This window comes from Calcarisporiella thermophila (genome assembly GCF_041956535.1).
Source record: "Calcarisporiella thermophila strain CBS 279.70 unplaced genomic scaffold VTP21scaffold_8, whole genome shotgun sequence".
Taxonomy (NCBI): Eukaryota; Fungi; Calcarisporiellomycota; class Calcarisporiellomycetes; order Calcarisporiellales; family Calcarisporiellaceae; genus Calcarisporiella; species Calcarisporiella thermophila.
The window spans coordinates 883,060-905,708 of NW_027192198.1; the positions used below are offsets into that span (position 1 = coordinate 883,060).

Sequence of the window (22,649 nt, forward strand, 5' to 3'; positions counted from 1 at the left end):
CTAATTGATAGAAGTCCGTTCCAAAAAAGAAATTTCGAATATAATGCAATATTTCTTTGATTTCTTTGATGGCCTAAGCTGATGTATAGGCAGAGTAAGCTCGGAAGTTCACGTCAAACCCAGTTTACTTGTGCATTAAAGGTAATAATGGATCCAAGTGGTCCGTCTTTCGCCTTATGGACATTCTGGAATAGCTTAATAAGCTTTAATCCGAAAGAAAGAAATCGCGTTTTAAAAAAGTATGCTTTGCTATTTTACTTGGTATGGCCAGGATAAGCATCTAAATGTGCTCGAATTACTACGTATTGGTAATATACTACCTCTCTCCTTACTAGAAAGTAAGATGGCGTTTTATTTGTTCTATTTTTCCGATCCTTTATTCTCCCATATCAAAATAGCTTGCTATCCAGTATTCTTCTGGTTGTGTTTGCGAGTCAATCCAGCATACACCATCACTTAACAGAGTACCCTTTGGATATGCAGAGTGTCAGTGCTGAGCTTCTGTGCTCTATTCTGTTAAATATACTCACTAATGCATCTGCGGTTCGATCATCTATCCATCCCAACTTCTCTTTTACCATCTTATATGTAACATAGCCATGATTCTATCATTAATTTCTCAAGAACATTATTAGAATGTCCTCACAATATATGGCCGTGATAGTTTACCTGCGCTAATGCTAGCACTGCAGTCTGATCTGTATTCAACTCCCTAGGTACGGATCGCACTAATCTTCGATTTGCAATTTTGATGAGCTCGAAGCCGTTTCCTAGAGGTCTTAGGGTCTTAATAGACCTAATAATATCGTCACTACACGAGTCTCAGTTGCATAAGTGTAGTTTGCAAAATAGCTAAGAGATAGTAATCTTACTCTCCAATTTCCTGTGCATGTCGCCCTCGCATTTTGAGAATTCTCTTTTTTAACTCTTCAAATTCTATCAGTCCACCATTACGTGAACGCGTCGCCAGACAAACTTCGACGATCTGAATTCCTAGTTCATAATAGAAGTCGCCTACTCCTAGCAATTCAGCCCAAAATCCTTTGTTTGCTATCGGAGGTAAACTGTTATTAGTCACTTGGGCACTGAAGAAGGTTATTGACAGAATTAATATACAAGCTAGAGGATCTACGCCAACATTTCCACACATCCGCTGGAAATGCATACGGAAAACGGGATCTTTACGGATATCTTTTTTATATTTGCGAGCAAAATCCTCAAGGTGGGAGCGAAAAATTTCAAGCTGCTTCTTGAGCTTGTATCAACAACGTTAAAGTTAATAAAGAAATATCTTGATGCAAGTAAAAAAGAAGAATTTACCTGCTCTATTTCAGTAGCAGCAAGCTCATTTCCGATCTCTTTATATTTTTCCTGTTGATCAATTAAAAGATGTCAGGGTAATAAGAATAAAACATAGATTAGGTAAGAAGAAAGAATTCACACTAACATTGGCATTTTTCTGGCGCACAAGACCAGCTACTCCTAGTCCGCGTCGTCGCATGCTATTAGAGAATTATAATATAAAAAAACGGTCCTTGAAATTTAAGCCTTGTCCCAGCTAAAAATGTTGCCTAATACTCGAATCAAGATATCTCAGAGCGACCATTTAACAATTTTCTGATTTACACTATTTTCGTGATGATAACAGCAGTATGTGCACATATTTCCAATATGGTATGACCTGCTGAGGCTGTCCCTCGTTACGCTATTGTGGAAGAGCTCTTTTAGACAATCTAATAACCTATTATTTTTGAAATTGGCACTGCCCCAAGTTCAATTTTGTCGGCATGTGCCCGCATAACTCTGCCACCGAAATTTTTGCCACTCTAGATTTAAAGACCCTAGATCTTCGGATTTGTCCTTGAGTCGCTATAGCACACTCTCCTCCTTCCTTTGCTGCCCTAACCAATGTCGCAAGTCCGACTTACCCCTCGTATCCCGCGTGAAATATCGCTTGGTCGTTTCAAGAATTTCATTTCACCAGATGCTTTCGGTGATGTCAATCTCTTCTCTGTCTTGTACAAGCATCGCACAAATTCCCCATTCAATATCGATCTGAGCGTGTATTCGGTTCCAGAGCTGGCCCGCATCTCTTTTGAGGAAGCTGTAAAGCAGGAGTATCACCCAACGCGAATTGGAGCTCGGTTCGGACCCACTTGGGTAATATATGCTCCTTTTTGAAATTTAATAATGTTATGGAAGCATTCAAATCCTCTCATTATAGTCAACTCATTGGTTTCGTGTTAACATCAGCATTCCAGATGACTGGGCTAGTGAGCCCGTTTGGCTCCTCTGGGATTCTTCAAATGAGGTTCTTATTTGGTCTGCAGAAGGAATACCGCTTGCCGGCCTAACAGGAACTGAGAGCCCCCGTTTTCTTCATCGCGAATTTCAAATTACATCGTGTGCTAAGGGAGGTGAAAAGCTCACTATTTACGTTGAAATGGCATGTAATGGCATGTTTGGCGCAGGCGCATCCATTCCCGGAATCCCTGCAAGCATCAATATACAACCTCCTGACGAAAATAAATTCTTTACATTGGATATGGTGGACCTTGTGGTACCACGACTGAATGCTTGGGACCTATTATATGATTTTGATATCGTGAGACAGGTGGCCCAAGACTTGCCTGCTGATCATCCTCGCTCTGCAGAGGCTATAGTTGCTGCTCATGAGATAATCAATTCATTTGACGTGGACGATCCGATCACATCCATACCTGAGGCACGAAAAGTAGCTCATGAGTTTTTAAGTGCAACCACAAGTGAACGTGGGCATCGGATCAATGCGATTGGAAACTGCCACATAGGTAAGTGGTGACTAGCCGAATATATTATTAAATTCAGTTCAATATTTTCCGTTGGAAATAGACACCGCATGGCTTTGGCCATACGATGAAACCAAGCGTAAAATTGCACGCAGCTTTGCCCGACAACTACGGTTGATGGAGCAGTATCCTGAATTTAAGTTCACAGCATCACAAGCGCAGCAGTTTGAGTGGTTGGATGAGCATTACCCAGCTCTATTTGCCCAAGTGAAAGAAATGGCAAAAGCTGGTAAATTCTTGCCTATTGGCGGGGTAGGACATCGATCTGTTTTCAGGAGCCCATTCATTTATTTGTTAACGAGACACTTAATCTCTAGACTTGGGTAGAAATGGACTGCAATGTTCCGAGCGGAGAATCTTTTTGTCGCCAGTTTCTCCATGGGTACTCTTCAAGACTAACGAGATATCCTCAATTGCTTACTCAACTCTCGCAAATTTAGACAACGCTATTTTGAAAAAGTATTCGGACATCGTTGTAAAATATTTTGGTTACCAGACACCTTTGGATATTCTTCACAGGTATAATCTTCCCACCGCCGCTCCCCTTCGCTCTAAATTTCTTTTCTTAACAAATAAGTTATTTGTCATTTGCATGTAGCTCCCCCAGATTATTGTGAAATCCGATATGAAATATTTCTTTACCCAGAAACTTTCGTGGAATAATATAAACAAGGCAAGCATTCTATCAGACCGTTTTTAATATCAATAGGCACTAACACTTCAAATGGTTTAGTTCCCAAACACCTCTTTTTACTGGGTTGGCCTTGATGGCTCCAAGGTACTTACACACATGGCTCCTGGTGAAACTTATGAAGCACAGTGTACAGTTCAGGAGCTGCTAAAAAGTGTGCGTAATAATCGAGACAAAGAGTATAGTCGCCATAGCCTTCTTCTTTTTGGAAATGGCGACGGAGGTGGTGGAGCTCTCCCAGGAATGTTAGAGCGCTTGAGGCGATTACAAAACTTAGACCCATTGCCTCGCGTGGAAATTGTATCAGTGGACGAATTTTTTGAGAGATTGGAAAAAGAGTCCAGAGAGTTAGTTGCTTGGAAAGGCGAGCTGGTAAGAGTTCTTTTAAACATCTCTAACTTCGATGAAGCTTAACTTATCTTCCACAAGTACTTTGAGCTCCATCGTGGTACTTACACGACCCACGGTCACATCAAATGGTTCAATCGAAAAATTGAACTTCTTTTGAGAGATGCAGAGTTCATAGCTACCATACTCAGCTGCAAAGATACTTCTCACAACTATGAGTATCCCCGAAAGGAACTGGAGCGTCTATGGAAAATAATTTTGCTGTATTCATTTTTTTTATAACATGTCTTTTTCAGGCTATTAATTCAAAACGCATGCTTATAGGAATCAATTTCACGATGTTCTCCCTGGATCTTCAATAGAACTTGTCTATAAGGATGCTCGCCGTGTGAGTATTTGCTGCGTATCCACTTCAAATCTATATATTGATTAGTATGCACTGGTTTAGCTCTATCACGATGCTCTTGAGAGCGGCACCAGGCTCCGACACCAGCTGCTCTCTAAACTATTAAGTCTCAGCTCTAAACATTCCTCCAGTAGTGTGGATAGAGGAATCTTAGTGCTCAACACCCTATCCTGGCCTCGTACTGAACTCGTCCGGGTGCGTGGCATTGAGGGATTGCCTCAGTACAGCACAGATGGCAAAGAGGGATATGCCCTCATAAATGCAGCAGTTGCTCTTGGGTCTAGTGGAATAAATAATATGGAAATTGGAAAAGTGGAGCCTGTTCATGGTAACTAGTTTAGAAAATCCCAGTTCTACTCTAGTCTAAACCAATTTTTACCACAGTTGAGGAGACTGAAGACGGCGTCTTATTGCTCCAAAACATGTACATTGCAGCTAAATTCGATTTAAAAGGACGGCTGATAAGCCTGAAAGATCTCAAGATAGAGTAAGTTACAAAGTACAATGTTGTTTTTTGTAGATTGGTTTAGATCAATTTTTTTCACTCTAGCCGTGAGTTGATTGTGGAAGGCAAACCAGGAAATATTTTCAAGATCTTTGAAGATATTGTAAGTGTATCTCAATTAGATTATTTGGTCCAATTTGCTAATCCTGCTATATTGGTTCTCCTAGCCCCTCTATTGGGATGGTAAGAATCTTATCTTTTATTCCGATTTCTTAATAAGTATCAACTGACCTGATTCGCACAATTTACTCAACTATACCACAATATAGCATGGGATGGTATGTTTCCATATTCTTAGCCATTTCTACTTAAGCTAAACTCCTTCCTGTTTTATTGTAGTTGAAATATATCACATGGACAAATATCGCGAAGTGTTCGAGGGACATATACAGGTAATCATATATTACTCTGCAGAAACAACAATGGAGTTAATGTCTCTTTGTATTTCACACTGTATTAGATTAATGAAAGGGGTCCGCTTCGTGCTTCCCTCGAGCTGACGCTAAAAATATCAGAGCACAGCTCAATTAAACAACTGATTGTTCTAACAGCGATTTCGCGACGGTTGGATTTCGAGACAGTGATCGACTGGAATGAGAATAGGAAGTTTTTGGTAGGATGATAGTAAAAATAGAGGATTAAAAAGTGGAGGCTAACTTGATTGCATCAAATCACAGAAAGTGGAGTTTCCCTTTGACATTAATGCCGATTATGTATGGCCTTCATATTGCATTTTTAGCCTTTTTCTTCTAACCACTATGACTGCTGACAGGCCACGTACGAAACCCAGTTTGGCCACATTGAGCGGCCAACCCATTTCAACACCACCTGGGACGCAGCGAAATTTGAAGTATGTGCTCATAAATACGCGGATCTCTCAGAGTATGGTTATGGAGTTGCCCTCTTTAACGATTGCAAGTACGGCTATGCAACTCATGGCAACACAATGCGACTCTCTCTCCTACGCTCCCCCAAAGCTCCAGATGCGAATTCAGATATAGGTAGGCACTTTGTGAACTATGCAGTGTATCCGCATGAGGGGCATTTCATGCAATCCGATGTGGTGAAGCAAGCCTATCAGTTTAATGTCCCTCTCTTGACGATGACGTGCCCCAAGGAGGTGGCTGAGAGTATCACTCCAACTTCATATTTCTCCATACATGGTGCGGATAATATCTTGCTTGAGACCGTTAAGATGGCCGAAGATTCTCAAGAGGTTATATTGAGATTGTATGAGGCTTATGGCGGAAAAGCTGTAGCTTATTTGAAAAGGTACTGTTTTGCCGCTAATGGTTTTCCTGTATTATTGTTGACTTCTGACATACGATTATACTAGTGCGCTTCCTGTAAAGCGAGTGTCCCTTTGCAACATCATGGAGGACGAAGAAGTAAGCTTGACGTATACTTCAGAGCAAGGCATAAAACTTATGTTCAAACCTTTTGAACTATTGACGTTGAAGTTGGTTGTGAAGGATTAACATTCCTTTTACCTCATTTATATATAAAATCGTAGTATTTTATATTTATTTTTAGTAAAAGCTACTATTGTTAAATGATGAGGAATTCCAAAATTCCCAAGAGTTCCACGCCAGATTATGAGTTTCTAATCAGGTGTTTTTTTTTTCAGCTATTCACACTAGTATTCATTAGCTACCTTTGCTTTTTCGGCCTGCAATTTTAATGAATCAGGGGCATCCATTGAATCCATGAACACGACCTCAACAAAATGGATTTTATCGCGCTGTGTCACTGCTTTTTTCATTGCCTCCTCTAATTCTCCGCGTGTCTTAACCACACATTGCACTCCGGCCTGGCCCTCTTGAGCACCAAAGTACTCCAATGTTTTGACATATTGCCAAGGATGGATATTGTTGTATTTGCGGTTCTCTCCATGAATCAGTTTCTCGATTGTATATCCGCCGTTGTTCAACAGCACGATCACCGGTTTAACTCCATAACGCAACATAGTTGACACCTCTTGTGCCGTGAGCTGGAACGAGCCGTCACCCACCAGTAATATAATCTGCCTTCCATGGGGTTCACCGGCCTTACAGCACCCAAGACAGGCACCGACGGTGTACCCGATGCTCCCGAACAATATCTGACTCACAAAGGTAGCTCCATCTGGGAACTTCGTAGCTAGTGCTCCAAATACTGCAGTGCCTGTCTCGGCGAGAATAATATTATCTTTGTGCATAAATTCTGAGAGCTGGGGCCAGAAATAGCGGTGGGTGATGCCGTCTGTGGACGAGCCTGGTTCCTTCTCTAAAAGAATGGGGCGATCGAACGTACATTTACGAGGAGAGATACGTTTTGCTAGAGCTGGAAGTAGCTCGTGCATGCTCACGCGATCGTAGAGTGCATAAAATACTTTTGTATGATCACTATGAAGCTCTATGGTTCGGTTCATTCCAACATGGTAGCTGAAACCTCCTGTATTAAAGTCACTATCGTTGGAGAAGCGTATGCTTTAGAGATTAAAAGATGTAACATACAAATAACATCGTCAGTTGTTTAAATACCTGCGAATTGCTCCAACATTTAAAACTAGATCTGCTTTTTTGAATTCCTCAATCACCGCCGGCAGACTCGTCTCTCCAGAGTACACTCCGCGGAACTGTGGGTGTGATTCGTCAATAGCACCCTTGGCAAAAGGAGACGCGAAGAACGCTAATCCCGTTCGCTCCACCAACTCGGTCGTTTCCCGGATTACTTTATGGCGAACTACGCAGCCATCCACGAGTATAACGGGGTGTTTTGCCTTCTCAACCTCTTGCAAAATTGCTTCCAGAGTTGCTTCAAACTCTTCAGAGGTACATTGCTGTTTTTTCTTGAGAGGTAGAGGTTGCATATCAACAGTGATCTTGTGAGAAACGACGTCGGTCGGGATGGACAGGTAAACTGGAGATTAGTCGGAAGAGATGACAAAAAAAAAGATTAGGCTCATGTAATTATATGACGAATATCTTTCTGCTCCATTTCTATTCCAACTTACCCGGCCGAACTTTCTGGACGCACGTCGTCAGCACGCGATCGATAGTCTCAGCTGCGTTCTCTTGAGTGATCATCCCATTAGCCACAGTGATTTCTTGGTACATGCGCTCATAGACGCGGAAATCTGAATTGCCAAGGGTGTGGTGGAGAAGCGCACCGTGTGCCTGTAATTTCGTTGAAGGTACGCCGACAATATGAACTACGGGAACCAGCTCAGAAAAGCTGCCGGCCACAGCTGCACAACTCCCGAGTTCTCCAACCCCAAATGTTGTTGATAGTGCTGCAATACCGTGGATACGCGCGTATCCATCTGCTGCGTACCCGGCATTCAGCTCATTTACGCATCCAACCCAATTCAAATCTTTGTCGTCTTCAACTGTGTGCCGTAAATATTGATTAGCAAGTTTGGAGAATCAAAAGTCTATATTGTTAATATTACTGTAGTCCAAGAAGCCTAGCGAAAAATCCCCAGGGACCCCAAATACATCCTTGATACCGAGCTCCTTGAGACGTTCCAAGAGATACTCTGCAATAGTTAGCGTTTTAACGGCCATTGGTAATGAGGCACTGTGAAATTAAGAAAGTTAGGCAAGGGAGATTTTGAGAAGCGAGGCGCACAGCCTTGAGAATATACCTTTTAGCTTTTAATGTTTGTGGGTAAAATTACAATGAATTCAGAAGAGTAGAATGCGAGAATTCGTTAATAGAAAACGCCCTTTTTAATTCTCCTTTTTATCGGCGGCAAAATTTAACGAAGACAGTCACTTGGACAAACGTCATCGGTTCTGAGTGCAACCACACCTTTACTATTCCATTTATTGCAATCATTTTTACATTTTTTATACGAATATCCTTGCCGTGATGTCACATCACATCGAAGGCGATCTTTACATTCGAACGCTTACAAATTATCTGAGATCCAATATACGCCGATTGCTTGGCGATGACGCGACTTTTTCAAGCAGAGACGATCGACAGCAACAGAATGTACATAAATTCCTTTCGTTCCTTGATATATCTGCTGCTACGAGAGAAAGCCCCTCATCAACATCTACAAAATCGTCACAATCAAGACAGGTTGATTCTGTCTCGCGCTCCGCGATACTCACATTAGATGCTACACAGCTCTACTATTTGCTTAGTCGATTTGAAGCCCTAGGATTCAATATCGGAGATGCTAGACTTAATTCAGACGATAGAGGGAGAACTCTCGCGGAAGATATCGTTCATCGACCCAGGTCACGAAGCCCATCCTGTTCATCGATTGACTCTCGGCGCTCATCCATGACCACTGCATCTATTTTATCGAGTTGGAACTGGTGGTCATCAAGCAATGCTGATCGCCAGACTAAATCAACCATAGAAGATGAAATTCGATATATTTATAACGTGTTCAGTAAATTGCCTGGAATACGACTATTATTACACCAGCATCCGAATGCGCGAAGAATTGCTAAATTCGATTCCCTCCCTGATGAAGTTGTCCTATCGCTTACCACTTTCGCTTCATTAACACATCTAGAACTACATCGAATTAGTATACATCAAGTGAATGGGCTTGATAAAATGTTCAAGAGATTACGCTCTCTTACGTGCCGGCACGCATTGAGCGAGGTTTCTGAGTTGCTGGATGCAGTTCGAATTCCTACCAATGACTCTGACGAAAACGCACAATCGAATGATACTTGGGAAAACTTGAAATACCTGGCTCTTATCGATAACTCTCTTACCTCCCTTACCAACGACGACCTCTCTCCCTTTGCCGCCAGCCTTACCCACCTCGACCTCTCCCACAACCTTTTTATCTCACCGCCTCCTGCGCTGGCCACCCTCTTTTGTCTCGAATCTCTAGTTCTCTCCCATAACATGATAAATTCCATCACAGGCATCAACACAATGCTAGGGAAAATCACCAGCATCGACCTAAGACACAACCGACTAGATAATTTGTGCGGCTTGGAGCGGCTATGGGCTCTTGAGAAAGCAGATGTAAGAGATAATTTATTGGCAGAGGCTGATGAAGTAGGGCGGCTGGCAGGGCTACCAAACTTGAAAGAAGTTTGGTGCTCCGGAAATCCCTTTTGTTCTCGCCAGGTAAATGTTCAAGGGTTCTGTTATTGGATTTCTTTTTCGTTCAATTTAAATTAACATGCTCTCTCCAGCCAAATTACCGTGTAGTGCTCTTCTCTTTATTTAAATACAACAATCTTGATATCACCATTGATGGAAGTGGTCCTTCAATGCTTGAACGCCGACAAATTTCAACCGCATCGCAAAAAGATAGCGATGCACCCGTAGCTGTTGTTAATTATTCCATCCTGAGTCAACCAGTCGCAGAAACTGAGGTTCCGTCAAGCCATTCGCTAAAACCTTCAAGTTCCGGCGCATCTCACCTAGGACCCAAAGTTGAAGTGAAGTCCATAACACTTCCTAAGGCCAATTCGAAAAAAGATAAATCTCATCGGAAGCGAGGTGCCCGTCGAATCGTTAGTCTTGACGCGGAGCCAGAAGAGGGGGATGGTGCTGATGAAACAGTGATGGCTGGCAATGAGAGTAACAATACGATACCCGTCAGTGGTTCGCGGCCAACAGATTCAGAGGGGGAACCAATTCAAAGGCGCCATGTACATCGTGTAGCCTCATTAGAAGCATCTTCATTAGGAAATGGAAGCGAGCATGGTGAGGAATCAAGCGGCTCCTCTCCTACTTCTCTTGACCGGCGACCCCGCTCTCCACCCCGGTTTTCTGCTCGTTCAAACCATCACCAGCACCACTCAGTTGCTTCCAACTCGTCAGGTTCTCGTCGTACTTCGCCAACTCGGTCCCGGTCCCCAACACCGACCAGATTCTTTTCGTATGGTGGTCTAGATACTGGCGATCAGTTTAGGAGGAAGATCGAAGCTTTGCGCAATGAGGCGGGAAGTACATGGCTGAGAGTCCTGAGTGAGATGGAGTATGCTTCCGGCACAACCAGCGGAAACTCACCAGCTTCATTGGCAGCCACCTCAAAGGACGAGAGCCACGGTTATGGTGAGAGAAGAAGAGGAAGTGCACCCAGTAGCAGCGTAGGCTCGCCAGTCTTCTCCCCACCCACCTAAATTAGTCATATCTTCTATGCTCTCCTAATCGCTCGTGTTTTATGTCATCTACTTATTTCTTTGCCTCTCTAATTTACTTTATTTACGCCTTGATCCTTTTTTTCTACTCTCTTTCCTGCATACGTTCCGCAAATACTCGCAACCAATACATATATCCTTTCCGTACCAAGAAAAATTCAGTAGAACCAACCTCGATTAGGGAAAACTGAATATAAAACCAAGTAATAAACCCACACCGTCAATTTTAAAAAATATTCAATGTTTCAATTATGAAAAATGAATATGAAAAATTGATGCTTTGGGAGGGGGATCATCCTCGTCAAAACAAATAAACTGTAGGTTTATTAAAACAATCTCCTTTGATCCTAATGCCATAGCAAAAAAGTCAATTTCGCAAAAATTGCACCAAGGAATATTTAATCCGTTTAAGATATGGAATCTATGGTGTATTATGAAATATCCCTCCGATTGCATGAAATTCATTCGGCTTAAAAGGTATATGGTAGGAAGTTGTGACTGTTTCGTGCCTTTCCAAGCTTCTCAGTCTCCACATTACTCTATTCGCGTAAATCGCGTTCGAGATGTATCGCCCACATTCTGAAGTTCCTGCCGACTACAATACCGACCCAACTCCTGTTGCTGTCGACCCTCCCTCTATCTTCTCTGATCTTCTTATCCCTCTAGTTCCTCCACTCAATTTTGCCATGGTTGCCCCGGGTGTTTATCGATCGGGCTATCCAAACAAACAGAATTTTCCATTTTTGCGAAAACTAAAACTACGCACTGTTATGTGAGTGCAGAGTCGCTATATTAGGCTTTTTTGATAACTCATTCTAATATTTTTTTTTGTCAATAGGTATCTGGCAGCGCAAGATTATACTCCTGAAATGAAGCAATTCGTAGAAGAGGAAGGAATTCAGTTTTTCCACTACAGAGTGGACGGCAACAAGGTATATAAATCTATATGTTAATTCTTTTTTGTTCAACAGTAGGAATGATAGATGCAAAAATTATAGGAGCCCTTTGTAGAAATCAACCAGACTGATATAGCAAACGCATTAGTTAAACTCTTAGGTAGGTAATTGAATGTGTATAAGAATTCACATGTACATTTCTTGATGGTATTCTTGGACATTTAATATTCAGATCGACGGAATCATCCTGGTAAGCATTGAACCATCAGAATCTCCTCATTGAATTTTAACAATAGCAATTGATCTATGCTTTGATTGCTAGTGTTGATCCACTGCGACAAAGGCAAAGTATGTATAGATTCTGCCTTGGAAGTAACAGAGTATACTAATCTGCAATGATGAAATATATGGAATCGTAGCATCGCATAGGAGTATTGGTGGGCTGTCTTCGCAAGCTACAGAATTGGTCCATGACCTCAATATTCGATGAATATAGGCGGTTTGGAGGATCAAAAGTGTTGCCAGATCAGGAGGCAAGCTGCTCTTGAGTATGAGGCGATATAAACGAGAAACCATTTGACGCCATTCTTGCATTTTAGTTTATCGAGATATTTGATGAGCCCGTACCGTATGATTCCAACTACAAGCCCTTCTGGTTATAACATTCGGCCACAAGCTAGTGATCTAAGTATGGGTTGAGAGAACATGCGTGTGATGTTCTTTTTTTAGTTGCTCTATTTGATTGTATATTCCGAGCTTTATCAGTTTGCAGGGGGCTTTTTCAACCGCACAATACCTACAGAACCCCCTTACTTGGCACGAGAACCCTACAATTCCTCGCTATTGTACAGGGAAAGTGGTGGGTGAAAGATGACGTCGAAAGGATCGTTTTGGAGGACTTTTATTTTGGATGTTTTTTATCGAATCAATAAACTACCAAAAAGTGCTCCCTCCGAAATGAAACAAACATAACAAACCAAATCATAGTTTTAGAATTCTAAGAGAAATCCACACATCGAAGAAACTAAGTCCACACCAAGCTCCTGCCCTCGATCTGTATGGAACAAGCCGACAAAAGCAATAGGAAACCTGGGAGGGGAACATAAGAGACAAGAAAATGGGTCTATCAAACCTTAGAAGTATATTAATATACGCTCCTGAGTGGTTATTCCTATTAATGAAAAGTTTTTTCTCAGACTGTCACAAGTGATGATTTGTGAGGCGTTTTGATTGGACGGATGAGAAACAACGTCCGAGCACGCCTTTACTAACACTTGCTTTTTTATTATTGCTAGTCTAACGGCTCCTCACTAGGCTCTGTCCCTTTTCCTCCCTGTATTTTCATGCTCATTCTCTTCTTTTATCTTCCGTTGTTTTTGCACTCTTCTTGATTCATTATTTCTCATTACTTCTTCCAAAATATAGTCTGCATTTTGTTTTTTCTCTCCCTCCCCCTTTTTGGTTGCTCTTTATTTTCATTTTTATTTTTTCTTGCCTGCAATTATCACTTCTGTCTATATACATTCTTAGCCAAATCACATCTCTACTCCTTCTTGCAACCCTCTCTTCGCTACACTCTTTGAACAAGTAAGTGTGCATTCCTTCCGGCACAGTAGTCTGATCTTCTAAATTAGAGGCGTTGTTTACTGATGATCATCCCAATTGGCCGAGTAGTAAACATGACTACGCAGCAGTACACCGAAGAGATTTCTACCATTTTTGTCGTTGGATTCCCTGAAGATATGCAGGAGCGTGAATTCCAAAACATGTTCTTGTTTTGCCCTGGTTTTGAGGCCGCAACCCTCAAGGTTCCGCAGAATTTGGAGGGCGAAGAGAATAGTGCCCGAAAACAAACTGTACGTATTCTTCTTGAGGTGTGATTTTCCGTCTCCTAAAATCTCTAACTGACTGGTGATCTTTGTAGATTGGCTTTGCCAAGTTCCGCACTCGCCAAGAGGCAATAGCCGCACGTGACATTCTTAGTGGCCGAAAGGTTGATCAAGAGAAAGGCTCCATGCTCAAGGCTGAGATGGCCAAGAAAAACCTCCATACAAAGCGTAGTTTATCCAACGACCAGAAACATACCGCCTCGCTCAACTCGCCTCTCACGGCAAATTTCAACTTAAATCTTGCTAGCAAGCGGCTTGTACCTCCCCCTGGCTCTGTTTTACCCACCCCATATGACCCACTCTTCTCTATGCCCCTCGTCTCCCCCCTTCTAAATGACCTGCTTTCGCCGAGCGACTATACGCAGGACTTGTTCTCTGATGTGCTCACACCTGGCAATCCCACGGCAAACCAAAATGAAAGAAGTGGCAGCGTTGAATTACGGGACACTAGCCTGAGCACGCTTGTCACACAGCGTGCGCAGCGAGCCGCTGCAGCAGGATTGGGCGGAAACACCCTTGCACCGGGCCTGGGAACCAGTATCGGTGGAGCTCGTGGCAATTTTTATGAAGCTGAGGACGTTCTTGGTCTCGACTATCTCTCTCGTTCTACCCCCGCTCCCAGTAGTTGCAGCTCATCTAGCAATGTTGGCGGTGGCAATGGACTCCCCGCCTCATCTGTCTCGGCATCGGTTTGGAGTAAAGCGCTGGACGACCTCCCACCCGTGCCACAGTCAGCACGCTTTCCCTCGTTGAGCTCCTTTGGGGGCCTCGCGTCCCCCTCGCTCCCGTCCTCACCTATTGGCGGCGGCCTCTCTCTCCCCCCTCCATCGGCAAATCCCGCAGACAACAATCCCCCTTGCAACACATTGTATGTGGGAAATCTCCCGCACGGCGCGCAAGAGGAGGAGCTTCGCCAGCTGTTTATGCGGTGCGCTGGCTACAAGAGGCTCTCGTTCCGTAGCAAGCCCACCGGCCCGATGTGCTTTGTGGAATTCGAGAGCATCGAGTATGCCATCCGTGCTCTTTCGGATTTGCAGGGAACCCCGCTGAGTAACTCTGCTGGACGTGGTGGAATTCGCTTGAGTTTTTCAAAGAATCCCCTTGGCGTGAGGACCCAACCCCCCACTCCCCTCTCGCCTCATTCGCCGCATGGGCTGTATTCTTCCCTAAATGGAAAGCAGCTCGGGTCCGGGTTAGGCAATGGACCTTCCTGCCTGCAAGACAACAAGGCGAGCTCGGTCGGTGTTGGGATGATGGACAAGGGAGAGACGTTCGTGTTCGGCTCCCTCCTCGGGTAAATTCTCGAGCAAGCCCTCGGCCCCGGCTTTAGACCTAATGCCGCTTTCTATCCCTTTCAATAATTTTCGAGACAAACATTATATCACTCTATAAAGTTTTTTTATCTTGAAACAATCACCATATTCTCTTTTTTTTCTCCTACTTCTTCCACCTCCTTTTCCATCTTCATTCAAGTAATGCTTCACCACCTCTTTATACATTTATACGGTTTCCCACTTGATCATTCTGGCATAAACTTATCGACTATTTTATTTGGCATTGCATTACTCCCCCTTGTCTTGTTGAGCTAAGTGTGACAGCTTGTCTATTTCATCCTCATATCATTCTCTCTCTATTCTGTTATCATAATGTTTTACTATCATTTTCCCTCTTGAATATATACAAATATATATATATAAACATATATATGTGTGTATGTCTTCGCAGTCACTCTCAAGATAGCCCATCAAAAAGTATAGTGATACAGGCCACCACAATTCAAAAGACACTTTGTTATTTCGACCTAATAACTCGCCCCTTTCCAAAGAAAAACGAAATATTACCGTATAAACACTAAACTGAAACAGAGAAGAGAAGAGAAAAGAAAAGTAAAACAACAGAATCGCGCATTAGAAAATCCAAATTCTAACTCTAAAAGATTCACTCTTGGTGCGGGTTAGAAGCCGGTGCTCTCAATGCCAAACTCCTCGGCCCAAGTGATATATCGCATCACGAGCTTGTGCACATACGCCGGCAGATTCAGCGAAATCAGGATATTTTCCACCTTGGAGGCACCCTCTCTCCTTATTAGCTTGTTGATACATGCCCCGACCACCGTTGGATGCTGCATCTCGTTGTACCATCGTGCGTGCCAAACCGCAAGCTTGGAAATGGCCTGCACTGCCCGCAGCGTATCCCCTTCCTCAGTATAAATCTCCAGCAGCCGAGTGAGCGCGCGTGAGGAGAACTTGAGCTCAAGGCACCGCTGGAAGGCCTCCTTCGCCTCGTGCTAAAATTATCCGAATCCATGAATACCGTTCTATTGCTTATCCTAGCCCATAAATCAAAATGAGACTCACCTTATGGTGTAAACGCAGCGCCAGATCTCCCAAAACCTCCCACTCGCTCCCTGATTTAACATATGGCTGTTGCTGTTGGCGGAAATGGTTCATTTCCGCGCGCCACACTGTGTACACCCGAAGATCCTAAGGAAAGGATTCAATACGAAAAAGGATAAGAATTACAATAATCCCGCCATCCAGAGCGTATTATCTCTATACTAACTTCGTAAAGAACCATGAACAGATTGTCGAGCCAACGTTCGCACAAGCGTTTATTGCTAAACGAAAAAGTGTCTTCTCTGTCCACCCTTTCTTCATCTCCATTCAGCTCAACTGGATTCGCTGGCGTCATCTCCTCAGAGTTGGCATTTTCTTGCTGAGCTTCCTTCTCAGTTTCATTTTTTTCCTCCACCCTCTCCTCCACTTTGTCCTTCATCTTCTCCTCTACCTTTTCCTCCTCTGACTTCTTGTTTGCCGAGTCGCTAAGATCTATAGACTGCATCGACTCATTTAGATCCACATCTTCTAGCACGCTGTTCTCATTCGGCTCTTCTTGGGTTTGCTCCTTGCTTTCCTCAGGTGTGCCCTTTGCTTCCTCTTTATCTTTTGCCTTTCTCTTCTTTTTCTTCTTGTCCTTCTTCCCTTTTTTCTCCTCCTTTTCTTCCTTCTCTTCCTTTTCCTCCATCTCCTTTACCTCTTTTACGTCTTTCACCACCTTTTCCTCCTCATTTTGCTTCTCAGCTGGTAACTCTGAGATTCCTCCCACATCCTCTTTGTGCTCACCAGGAGCATCTTCATTCGTTGCTTTCTCAGACACTTCTTCCCCTTTTGTCTCTTCCGCCGTTTTATTCTCCTCTTTTGCAAACTGGTTCTCCTCGTCCTCCGACTTCTCTTCCACCTTTTCCTCTAGTTTGGCCTGCTTCTCGCCCCCCTCTTTCTTAGCCTGTGGTGGTTCATGCCACACATCCTCCTCTGTGATGGTGATTTTGGGGACAACCGTCTGGTTCTTCTTCGTCACACTCTCCTTATCCCCACTGCGCCGCTTGCTCGATGCAGCCAGGCTTCCACGTCGATCTCCCTGTTTCTGCTGGCGATACTCCTCCTCCATGACGAAAACGGCCGACCGCGTCTTTAGTAACTCATCCCAGCCAATTTTCTCGACAAGTCGCGTCAGAACCTCGTAAGCTTTGGCAAAAGTCCCCCGAAGTGTCGGACCAGGAAGGCGCTGTAGGGTGATGTCGACATCCATGCCCCCCAGTTCATCCTCGTACATCCCCGTTGTCTGCACATCCTGCTTTACTGGAAAATGTGTCTTTAGGGGCGGAGGCATGCGGTGGATATCCCGATCGGTGAACGTGAACATAGGGCATGAGTTGAGCGTCAAAAGTGCGGATTGATAATCGCCGATTTCGATGTAGACTTCAGCAAGTCGCGCCCATGTAACAAATTCAGAGGGGGCAGCGTTCACAGCTTGACGCGCCAAACTTAGCGCAAGCTCAGGGCGTTTCTGTTGGAGAAGGAGAAGGGGGAAGAAGTGATTAAGCCACATGAAAACCCTTCTTTGTGGTGTGGGTCGTATTTACCTTTTTGAGCAAAAATTCGGATTGCACATAAAGTAATGGATACGAGTTCGGCACCTCGCGCAGCGCATTGTATAGCACTTTCACCGCTTTCACCTCCTCATCTTTTCCTAAGTAGGCTTGTGCAAGGAGCGCCGAAACCTCTTTATCTTCTGCCGCCACTCTTTCAAAGAAGCGTACACCCTCTTGATAGCGGTAGCTTTCGCCGAAATGTTTTAGCAATGCTATTGTCAGATAGTTATTGAAGGCAGTGGCAACCTGATACTCTGGGCTCACTCCAAGTTGATATGCTATGAAAGCAAATGAAAAAAGAAAAGAAATCAACACAAATGTCTCAAAATTGTAAATAAAAAAACTCCAACCTTTGTAAAAAAGTTGCTCAGCTGCCTCGAGAAACTTCTTCTCTTGCGACACATTCGGAATTGGATCCAACTTCCGCAAAATAGCGTTTGGACGGCTGTAGTCACCCCCATGCACCATTGAGCGCACCATTGCGGAAATGTAGGTCTGCTGCCATATTTCTGGTGTAGTTTGATGTCTATTGTTGTGGGTAGATTTAGATGGAGTAGAAAATTTGAGCGAGCGTGTAATGAAGCACTTTAAATGAACTTTCTCACTTTTCGCCGCGACTATCTATATAGTAGCTATCTACACCCCCAGGAATCTTGACCTCAACACGTACATCAACTCGTGAAAAAGCGTTGAAACAGCAGTAAACGCCAGAGCGAATTCTCCAGGCCGACGGCTTTGAAAACCACGCCTGCGGCTCATCCTGGATTGCGAAGAGAAATGTCAGTAGGGCAAAGCGCATACAAACCGAATTGATGATAGAGATAGCTCACCACAGCATAGGTCAGGGAGTTCAAGTAAGCTGCTAATGTGGCGGATGATGAGGCATCGACACCAAGGACATAATGATAAGATCCGATCTAAAGAAAATTAAAATCGCTCAATGCAATTGTTGCGGAAAAATTAGAGGGCAATAAAACTTACCTCAGAGACGCTGCTCTTGCTTGTGTTTGTCTTTGTTATGTGACAGAGATCTGGCGGGCCAAGATGGAATGATGCTAAACAAATGGGCGTATTAGGGCTGATGAACGCGATGAAAGTAGCTTAGAAGCATGCATGTCGCGTTCTTACCGAGAGAATCAAGACGTGCCACTAGCGACTCGCCCAGTTCATTCTCAAAGTACTCGGGCAAGTCTTTTAATGCGTCTGTCATTATTTTCCAGTGATCTCGCTTGAGGAGGATAACAGCACCCTTTGGAAGAACTAAAGACAAGATCAAAATGAAATTTCCATAGCGAATCCTTCAGGATTTTGTATTTCCATTGGCCAGGGGGAAAATTAGGCTCATTGGTATAGTGCGAGGGGGTTCTGCGGTAGCCTGCCCATTCAAACCATTTCAAGCCAAGCTTAGGATGCGAGCCCAAGCCTTAAGGCCTCACACCTGGTGCTCATTTACTCCCCTCTATGAAAAGTTTCCCCATCTTAAAAAAAGTCGAGAGAAAGATCAATCCCTCCACCCCCTCCTCCGTATCCCTTCCCGGTATCGGCTCGGAATAAAACGACAAATCCCCCAGGTCTGACATTGATTGCTGCGACGTAATTCAACAAACAAGAGCCTCCATGTCGTCCCTGGGTGGATCAGGATTGGGTTGGAACTAGGGCCTTCGGCCAACTGGGGTCTTCTCGCTTGAAAAAGTAGATATCAAAAATAAAAGGAGGGTGAGTCTCAGATATATAATTCATACGCGATTTTTAGATGCACACCCTCATCCGCGACCAATATTTGTCGGGGAATACTCCGGGCTTGAATCCCTAAAGTCGATTTTTAATGACTAAAGTAATTCCGAAGCGTACCAGGGACTTTAAAAATAGAAGCCGGTATAGTGACGTCACCCCTCCTCCGAACAAATTAAAGCCGACAGCGGCAATAAGGCTCTCCAACCTCACCTTCATCCCTGTGTCCAGAGTGAACAGGAGCGTGCACTTGCCGAGAGGGAGGCGCTGCATAATCTTGGCGCGCAAGTCATTGTGAATGAGAACGTGAATACGCGCCATTGTACGACGGCCAAGATGGCGCTAATAAAAATAGAGGTGGATAATAAATAGACAACTAAAATAAAATGAGCTGGTGGAACTGTCAGCAATATAGAGTAATAGTGGCAAGACTCTCCCCCCCTAATGATGCATCCTCCTTCTCTGTTTGCATGAGGCTTGCCCAATCACCAACTTCGGTTTCCGGCTCATGGATGTGATCGATTGCTCCGCTTCTCTCGGGTCCTTTTGAAGCTCGGTATTTTCTGTCAATTTTGCTGATTGATATCCGGTATTCGAAAGGCTGAGTAAAGCTTTTTATCTTGTGTTTACCCGTGTAACGGGGACTGCTCCGAAGGTTTATTTTATCACTACTACCCTCTCGTCGTGCCGTCCATGTTTTCTCCTCTTCATTTCTCTTTCTTCTCCCAACCCCTTGTTCCCAGTCTCCTCGACCTGTTACTCTGAACAGAGTCGCCCCATGGTAGTGGCATGAAATACTCCACACTCTTGCTCTTTTCCCTTGCTTTTCTGCTCTACTTGTCCGCCCTGGCCACCGCTCTTCCTACACTAAGGAAGCGCCAAACCGAAGGCGAAGAGTCTCCTTCGACCAGCAGCGACGAGAGCACAGAAGATGACTCCAAGACATCGTCCAATACCACCACTGCAACCACCCCAAAATCCTCGTCGCCCCCCGTCTCCACCGCCCCACCCTCCGTCCTAGATCCCATGCTTGCTCAGGTGCCCGTGCCGAAGCGCGTCGACACCGCAAGTGAAGAATACTCAAAGTTGCTCAGCCACTCTTTGCTTTTTTACGAGGCGCAACGAAGCGGGAAACTCCCTGAAGATAACCGCGTGAAATGGTAAGGCTTGGGAAATTCGGCAAAGATTAAAGAGAGGCTGAGTGCTACATATACCAACCCTCATCTGTATAACCTGTTCTCGCTCATAGGCGCCACGATTCGGGGCTGCAGGATGGCGCAGACAACAAAGTGGACCTCATGGGGGGATATTATGATGCAGGCGACTGTAAGCGTGCATGAGCGAGTAGCTAGGGCATGGCAGCACACTCATTCTATACTTTTATGTGTCTTGTTAGATGTGAAGGTGACCCTTCCGCTCTCCTTCGCCCTCAACCTGATCAACTGGGGTGCGCTGGAATACTTTGACGGCTATGTGTTTGCTAACCAGACGAAATACCTGCGCGAGATGGTCAAGTGGGGGACCGACTGGCTAATCAAGGCCCACCCTCTTCCGAATGTGCTCTACGTGCAAATTGGGCAGGGGAAGGTGGACAACAACTATTGGGGTAAGCAAGTGAGAGTGGTGTGGTCCACTAAGTGCAGATTTTTCATGGAGCCTCTCCTGATATAGGACCGGACACCAACATCCCCTCGCCTCGGTTTTCCTTCAGGATCGACATCAACCATACCGGAACAGATGTCGCGGCCGAAACCGCAGCCGCGTTCGCCTCCTCCTCGTTGCTCTTTCGACAGCTCTCGCGCTACTCGCAGAACAGCGAAGATTTTGCCTACGCTGACCAACTCCTCAAGCACGCTATCGAACTCTACCAATTCGCACAAAATTCCAAGCCCTACAATGTTTACCAAAAGTCGGTCCAAGAGGCAAAGCTGCTCTATCCCAGCTCAGGCTACTGGGACGAGCTAGCCTGGGCTAGCGTGTGGCTCTACCGAGCTACGAGCGAAGAGGTCTACCTGGAGACGGCAAAAACGCTTGCATCGGAGCATCAAAAGGACCTGATGACGACGGAATATCCGGTGGATTGGGACAACAAGGCTGGTGCTTTTCTGGTGTTGGCATCCGCCGTGACTTCTGGGTATTGCCCGGGAGGCGCAGATTGGGAGCCTCTGCCTGCCAAGCCGGAGATGTTTGCCGCATGGCGTGCAAGCGCGGAGACTTACCTCGACAAGGTGGTCGACACACAACTTGGGGGCTCGATGACTCCCGGAGGGCTCGTGTGGTTTGAGGGGACCAGCAATAACAACAGCCTGGTGGCCTCTCAAAATGCCGCGTTCCTCCTCCACGCATACAGCTCCTCGGTTCTGCGAGCGATGCCGGAGGGCAAGGATCAGTCTCAACAGCTGGCCATGCGCGCAGCCAAATACGAGAGCTTCGCCCTCAAGCAGATCGACTATCTGCTTGGGAAGAACCCACTGCATAAGCTTTATGTGGTCGGCGAACACTACAACTCGGTGGACAATCCGCATCATGCCGGCGCTCACGGAGGGAACGATATAACCAATCTAATGAACCCACCCAATACGGCACATGTGCTGTATGGAGCGGTGGTGGGTGGACCGGAAAAGGATGATTCCTTCACGGACGACCGACGCCGTTGGGGGGAGACCGAGGTACTCTCGACTTTTCATGGGCAATGGATGAATGGACCCCATTGGATACTAACCCAGTTCCCTTTCCTTTAGGTCAGTCTTGACTACAATGCTCCCTATCAGTCGAACATTGCCCGCATGGTTATGTATGGGTCAGATCCCTTCTATATTACCAACACCATCCCTCCCGTCTCTCCAGACCAACCCTCCGACACTTGGATCCAAAGAAATCTGGGCTGGATTATTGGTGTTCCTGTTGCGGTAGTGGTCCTCTTGGCGAGTGGCATCGGGCTGTTGTTGTGGCAGAGGCGCCGCAAAACAAGTAGAGAGACACGGGTGCAAGAGTTTGCAGCCAAGGTCGACGATACAGTCGTGGAGATTCTCCCTGAATCGTCTGAACCGACGAGCTCGCGAGACACCTCCAAAATCTCTTTTGGTATGCGCCCCGAGCACCAGGATTCCGAGAATGCCGACCTGAGCACGGGATCGGAGGCGGAGACGTTGCAAGAAGAGACTACTGCTCCACGATAAACTCTGAAATTGTATAAGTTTCACGCCAGTTTATATCCTCCACCCCTCATAGACGTGCATTGCATATCCTTGTGTATGACTATTTATACCTCCTTTATATATATTTACATATATTTGCTCTTCTTTATTTCATTC

General features: G+C 44.9%; 9 protein-coding genes across 9 annotated transcripts; 5 read left to right on the plus strand and 4 right to left on the minus strand.

Moving 5' to 3' along the window:
- Nucleotides 1-376: 376 nt before the first annotated feature.
- On the minus strand, nt 377-1,501 carry VTP21DRAFT_11207 (uncharacterized protein; the record flags this gene model as incomplete). Its single annotated transcript, XM_069390628.1, has 7 exons — nt 377-469; nt 531-605; nt 670-811; nt 873-1,050; nt 1,117-1,255; nt 1,321-1,371; nt 1,448-1,501. The coding sequence occupies 7 exons, from the start codon at nt 1,499-1,501 to the stop codon at nt 377-379; spliced, it is 732 nt and encodes a 243-aa protein (XP_069252757.1).
- Nucleotides 1,502-1,908: 407 nt separating this feature from the next.
- VTP21DRAFT_11208 (uncharacterized protein) lies at nt 1,909-6,256 on the plus strand (the record flags this gene model as incomplete). Its single annotated transcript, XM_069390629.1, has 15 exons — nt 1,909-2,160; nt 2,225-2,810; nt 2,872-3,080; nt 3,562-3,891; nt 3,949-4,130; nt 4,192-4,255; nt 4,316-4,601; nt 4,658-4,760; nt 4,824-4,881; nt 4,946-4,961; nt 5,048-5,056; nt 5,118-5,170; nt 5,239-5,391; nt 5,551-6,050; nt 6,115-6,256. 15 exons carry the CDS (start codon nt 1,909-1,911, stop codon nt 6,254-6,256), a joined length of 2,943 nt encoding a protein of 980 aa, XP_069252758.1.
- Nucleotides 6,257-6,414: 158 nt separating this feature from the next.
- On the minus strand, nt 6,415-8,326 carry VTP21DRAFT_11209 (uncharacterized protein; the record flags this gene model as incomplete). The annotated part of the gene is made up of 4 exons (XM_069390630.1): nt 6,415-7,225; nt 7,301-7,679; nt 7,774-8,148; nt 8,212-8,326. The coding sequence occupies 4 exons, from the start codon at nt 8,324-8,326 to the stop codon at nt 6,415-6,417; spliced, it is 1,680 nt and encodes a 559-aa protein (XP_069252759.1).
- Nucleotides 8,327-8,633: 307 nt separating this feature from the next.
- Nucleotides 8,634-10,870, plus strand: VTP21DRAFT_11210 (uncharacterized protein; the record flags this gene model as incomplete). The annotated part of the gene is made up of 2 exons (XM_069390632.1): nt 8,634-9,866; nt 9,935-10,870. 2 exons carry the CDS (start codon nt 8,634-8,636, stop codon nt 10,868-10,870), a joined length of 2,169 nt encoding a protein of 722 aa, XP_069252760.1.
- A 581-nt stretch (nt 10,871-11,451) lies between these two features.
- On the plus strand, nt 11,452-12,446 carry VTP21DRAFT_11211 (uncharacterized protein; the record flags this gene model as incomplete). The annotated part of the gene is made up of 7 exons (XM_069390633.1): nt 11,452-11,660; nt 11,727-11,820; nt 11,887-11,944; nt 12,017-12,034; nt 12,107-12,132; nt 12,204-12,317; nt 12,384-12,446. 7 exons carry the CDS (start codon nt 11,452-11,454, stop codon nt 12,444-12,446), a joined length of 582 nt encoding a protein of 193 aa, XP_069252761.1.
- A 1,017-nt stretch (nt 12,447-13,463) lies between these two features.
- VTP21DRAFT_11212 (uncharacterized protein) lies at nt 13,464-14,971 on the plus strand (the record flags this gene model as incomplete). The annotated part of the gene is made up of 2 exons (XM_069390634.1): nt 13,464-13,640; nt 13,709-14,971. The coding sequence occupies 2 exons, from the start codon at nt 13,464-13,466 to the stop codon at nt 14,969-14,971; spliced, it is 1,440 nt and encodes a 479-aa protein (XP_069252762.1).
- A 656-nt stretch (nt 14,972-15,627) lies between these two features.
- On the minus strand, nt 15,628-18,814 carry VTP21DRAFT_11213 (uncharacterized protein; the record flags this gene model as incomplete). Its single annotated transcript, XM_069390635.1, has 9 exons — nt 15,628-15,960; nt 16,031-16,156; nt 16,236-17,519; nt 17,596-17,882; nt 17,955-18,130; nt 18,210-18,364; nt 18,435-18,521; nt 18,586-18,659; nt 18,733-18,814. The coding sequence occupies 9 exons, from the start codon at nt 18,812-18,814 to the stop codon at nt 15,628-15,630; spliced, it is 2,604 nt and encodes an 867-aa protein (XP_069252763.1).
- Nucleotides 18,815-19,239: 425 nt separating this feature from the next.
- VTP21DRAFT_11214 (uncharacterized protein) lies at nt 19,240-19,656 on the minus strand (the record flags this gene model as incomplete). The annotated part of the gene is made up of 3 exons (XM_069390636.1): nt 19,240-19,287; nt 19,366-19,413; nt 19,456-19,656. The coding sequence occupies 3 exons, from the start codon at nt 19,654-19,656 to the stop codon at nt 19,240-19,242; spliced, it is 297 nt and encodes a 98-aa protein (XP_069252764.1).
- A 468-nt stretch (nt 19,657-20,124) lies between these two features.
- On the plus strand, nt 20,125-22,514 carry VTP21DRAFT_11215 (uncharacterized protein; the record flags this gene model as incomplete). The annotated part of the gene is made up of 5 exons (XM_069390637.1): nt 20,125-20,495; nt 20,585-20,661; nt 20,732-20,941; nt 21,007-22,004; nt 22,077-22,514. The coding sequence occupies 5 exons, from the start codon at nt 20,125-20,127 to the stop codon at nt 22,512-22,514; spliced, it is 2,094 nt and encodes a 697-aa protein (XP_069252765.1).
- Between the last annotated feature and the right edge of the window lie 135 nt (nt 22,515-22,649).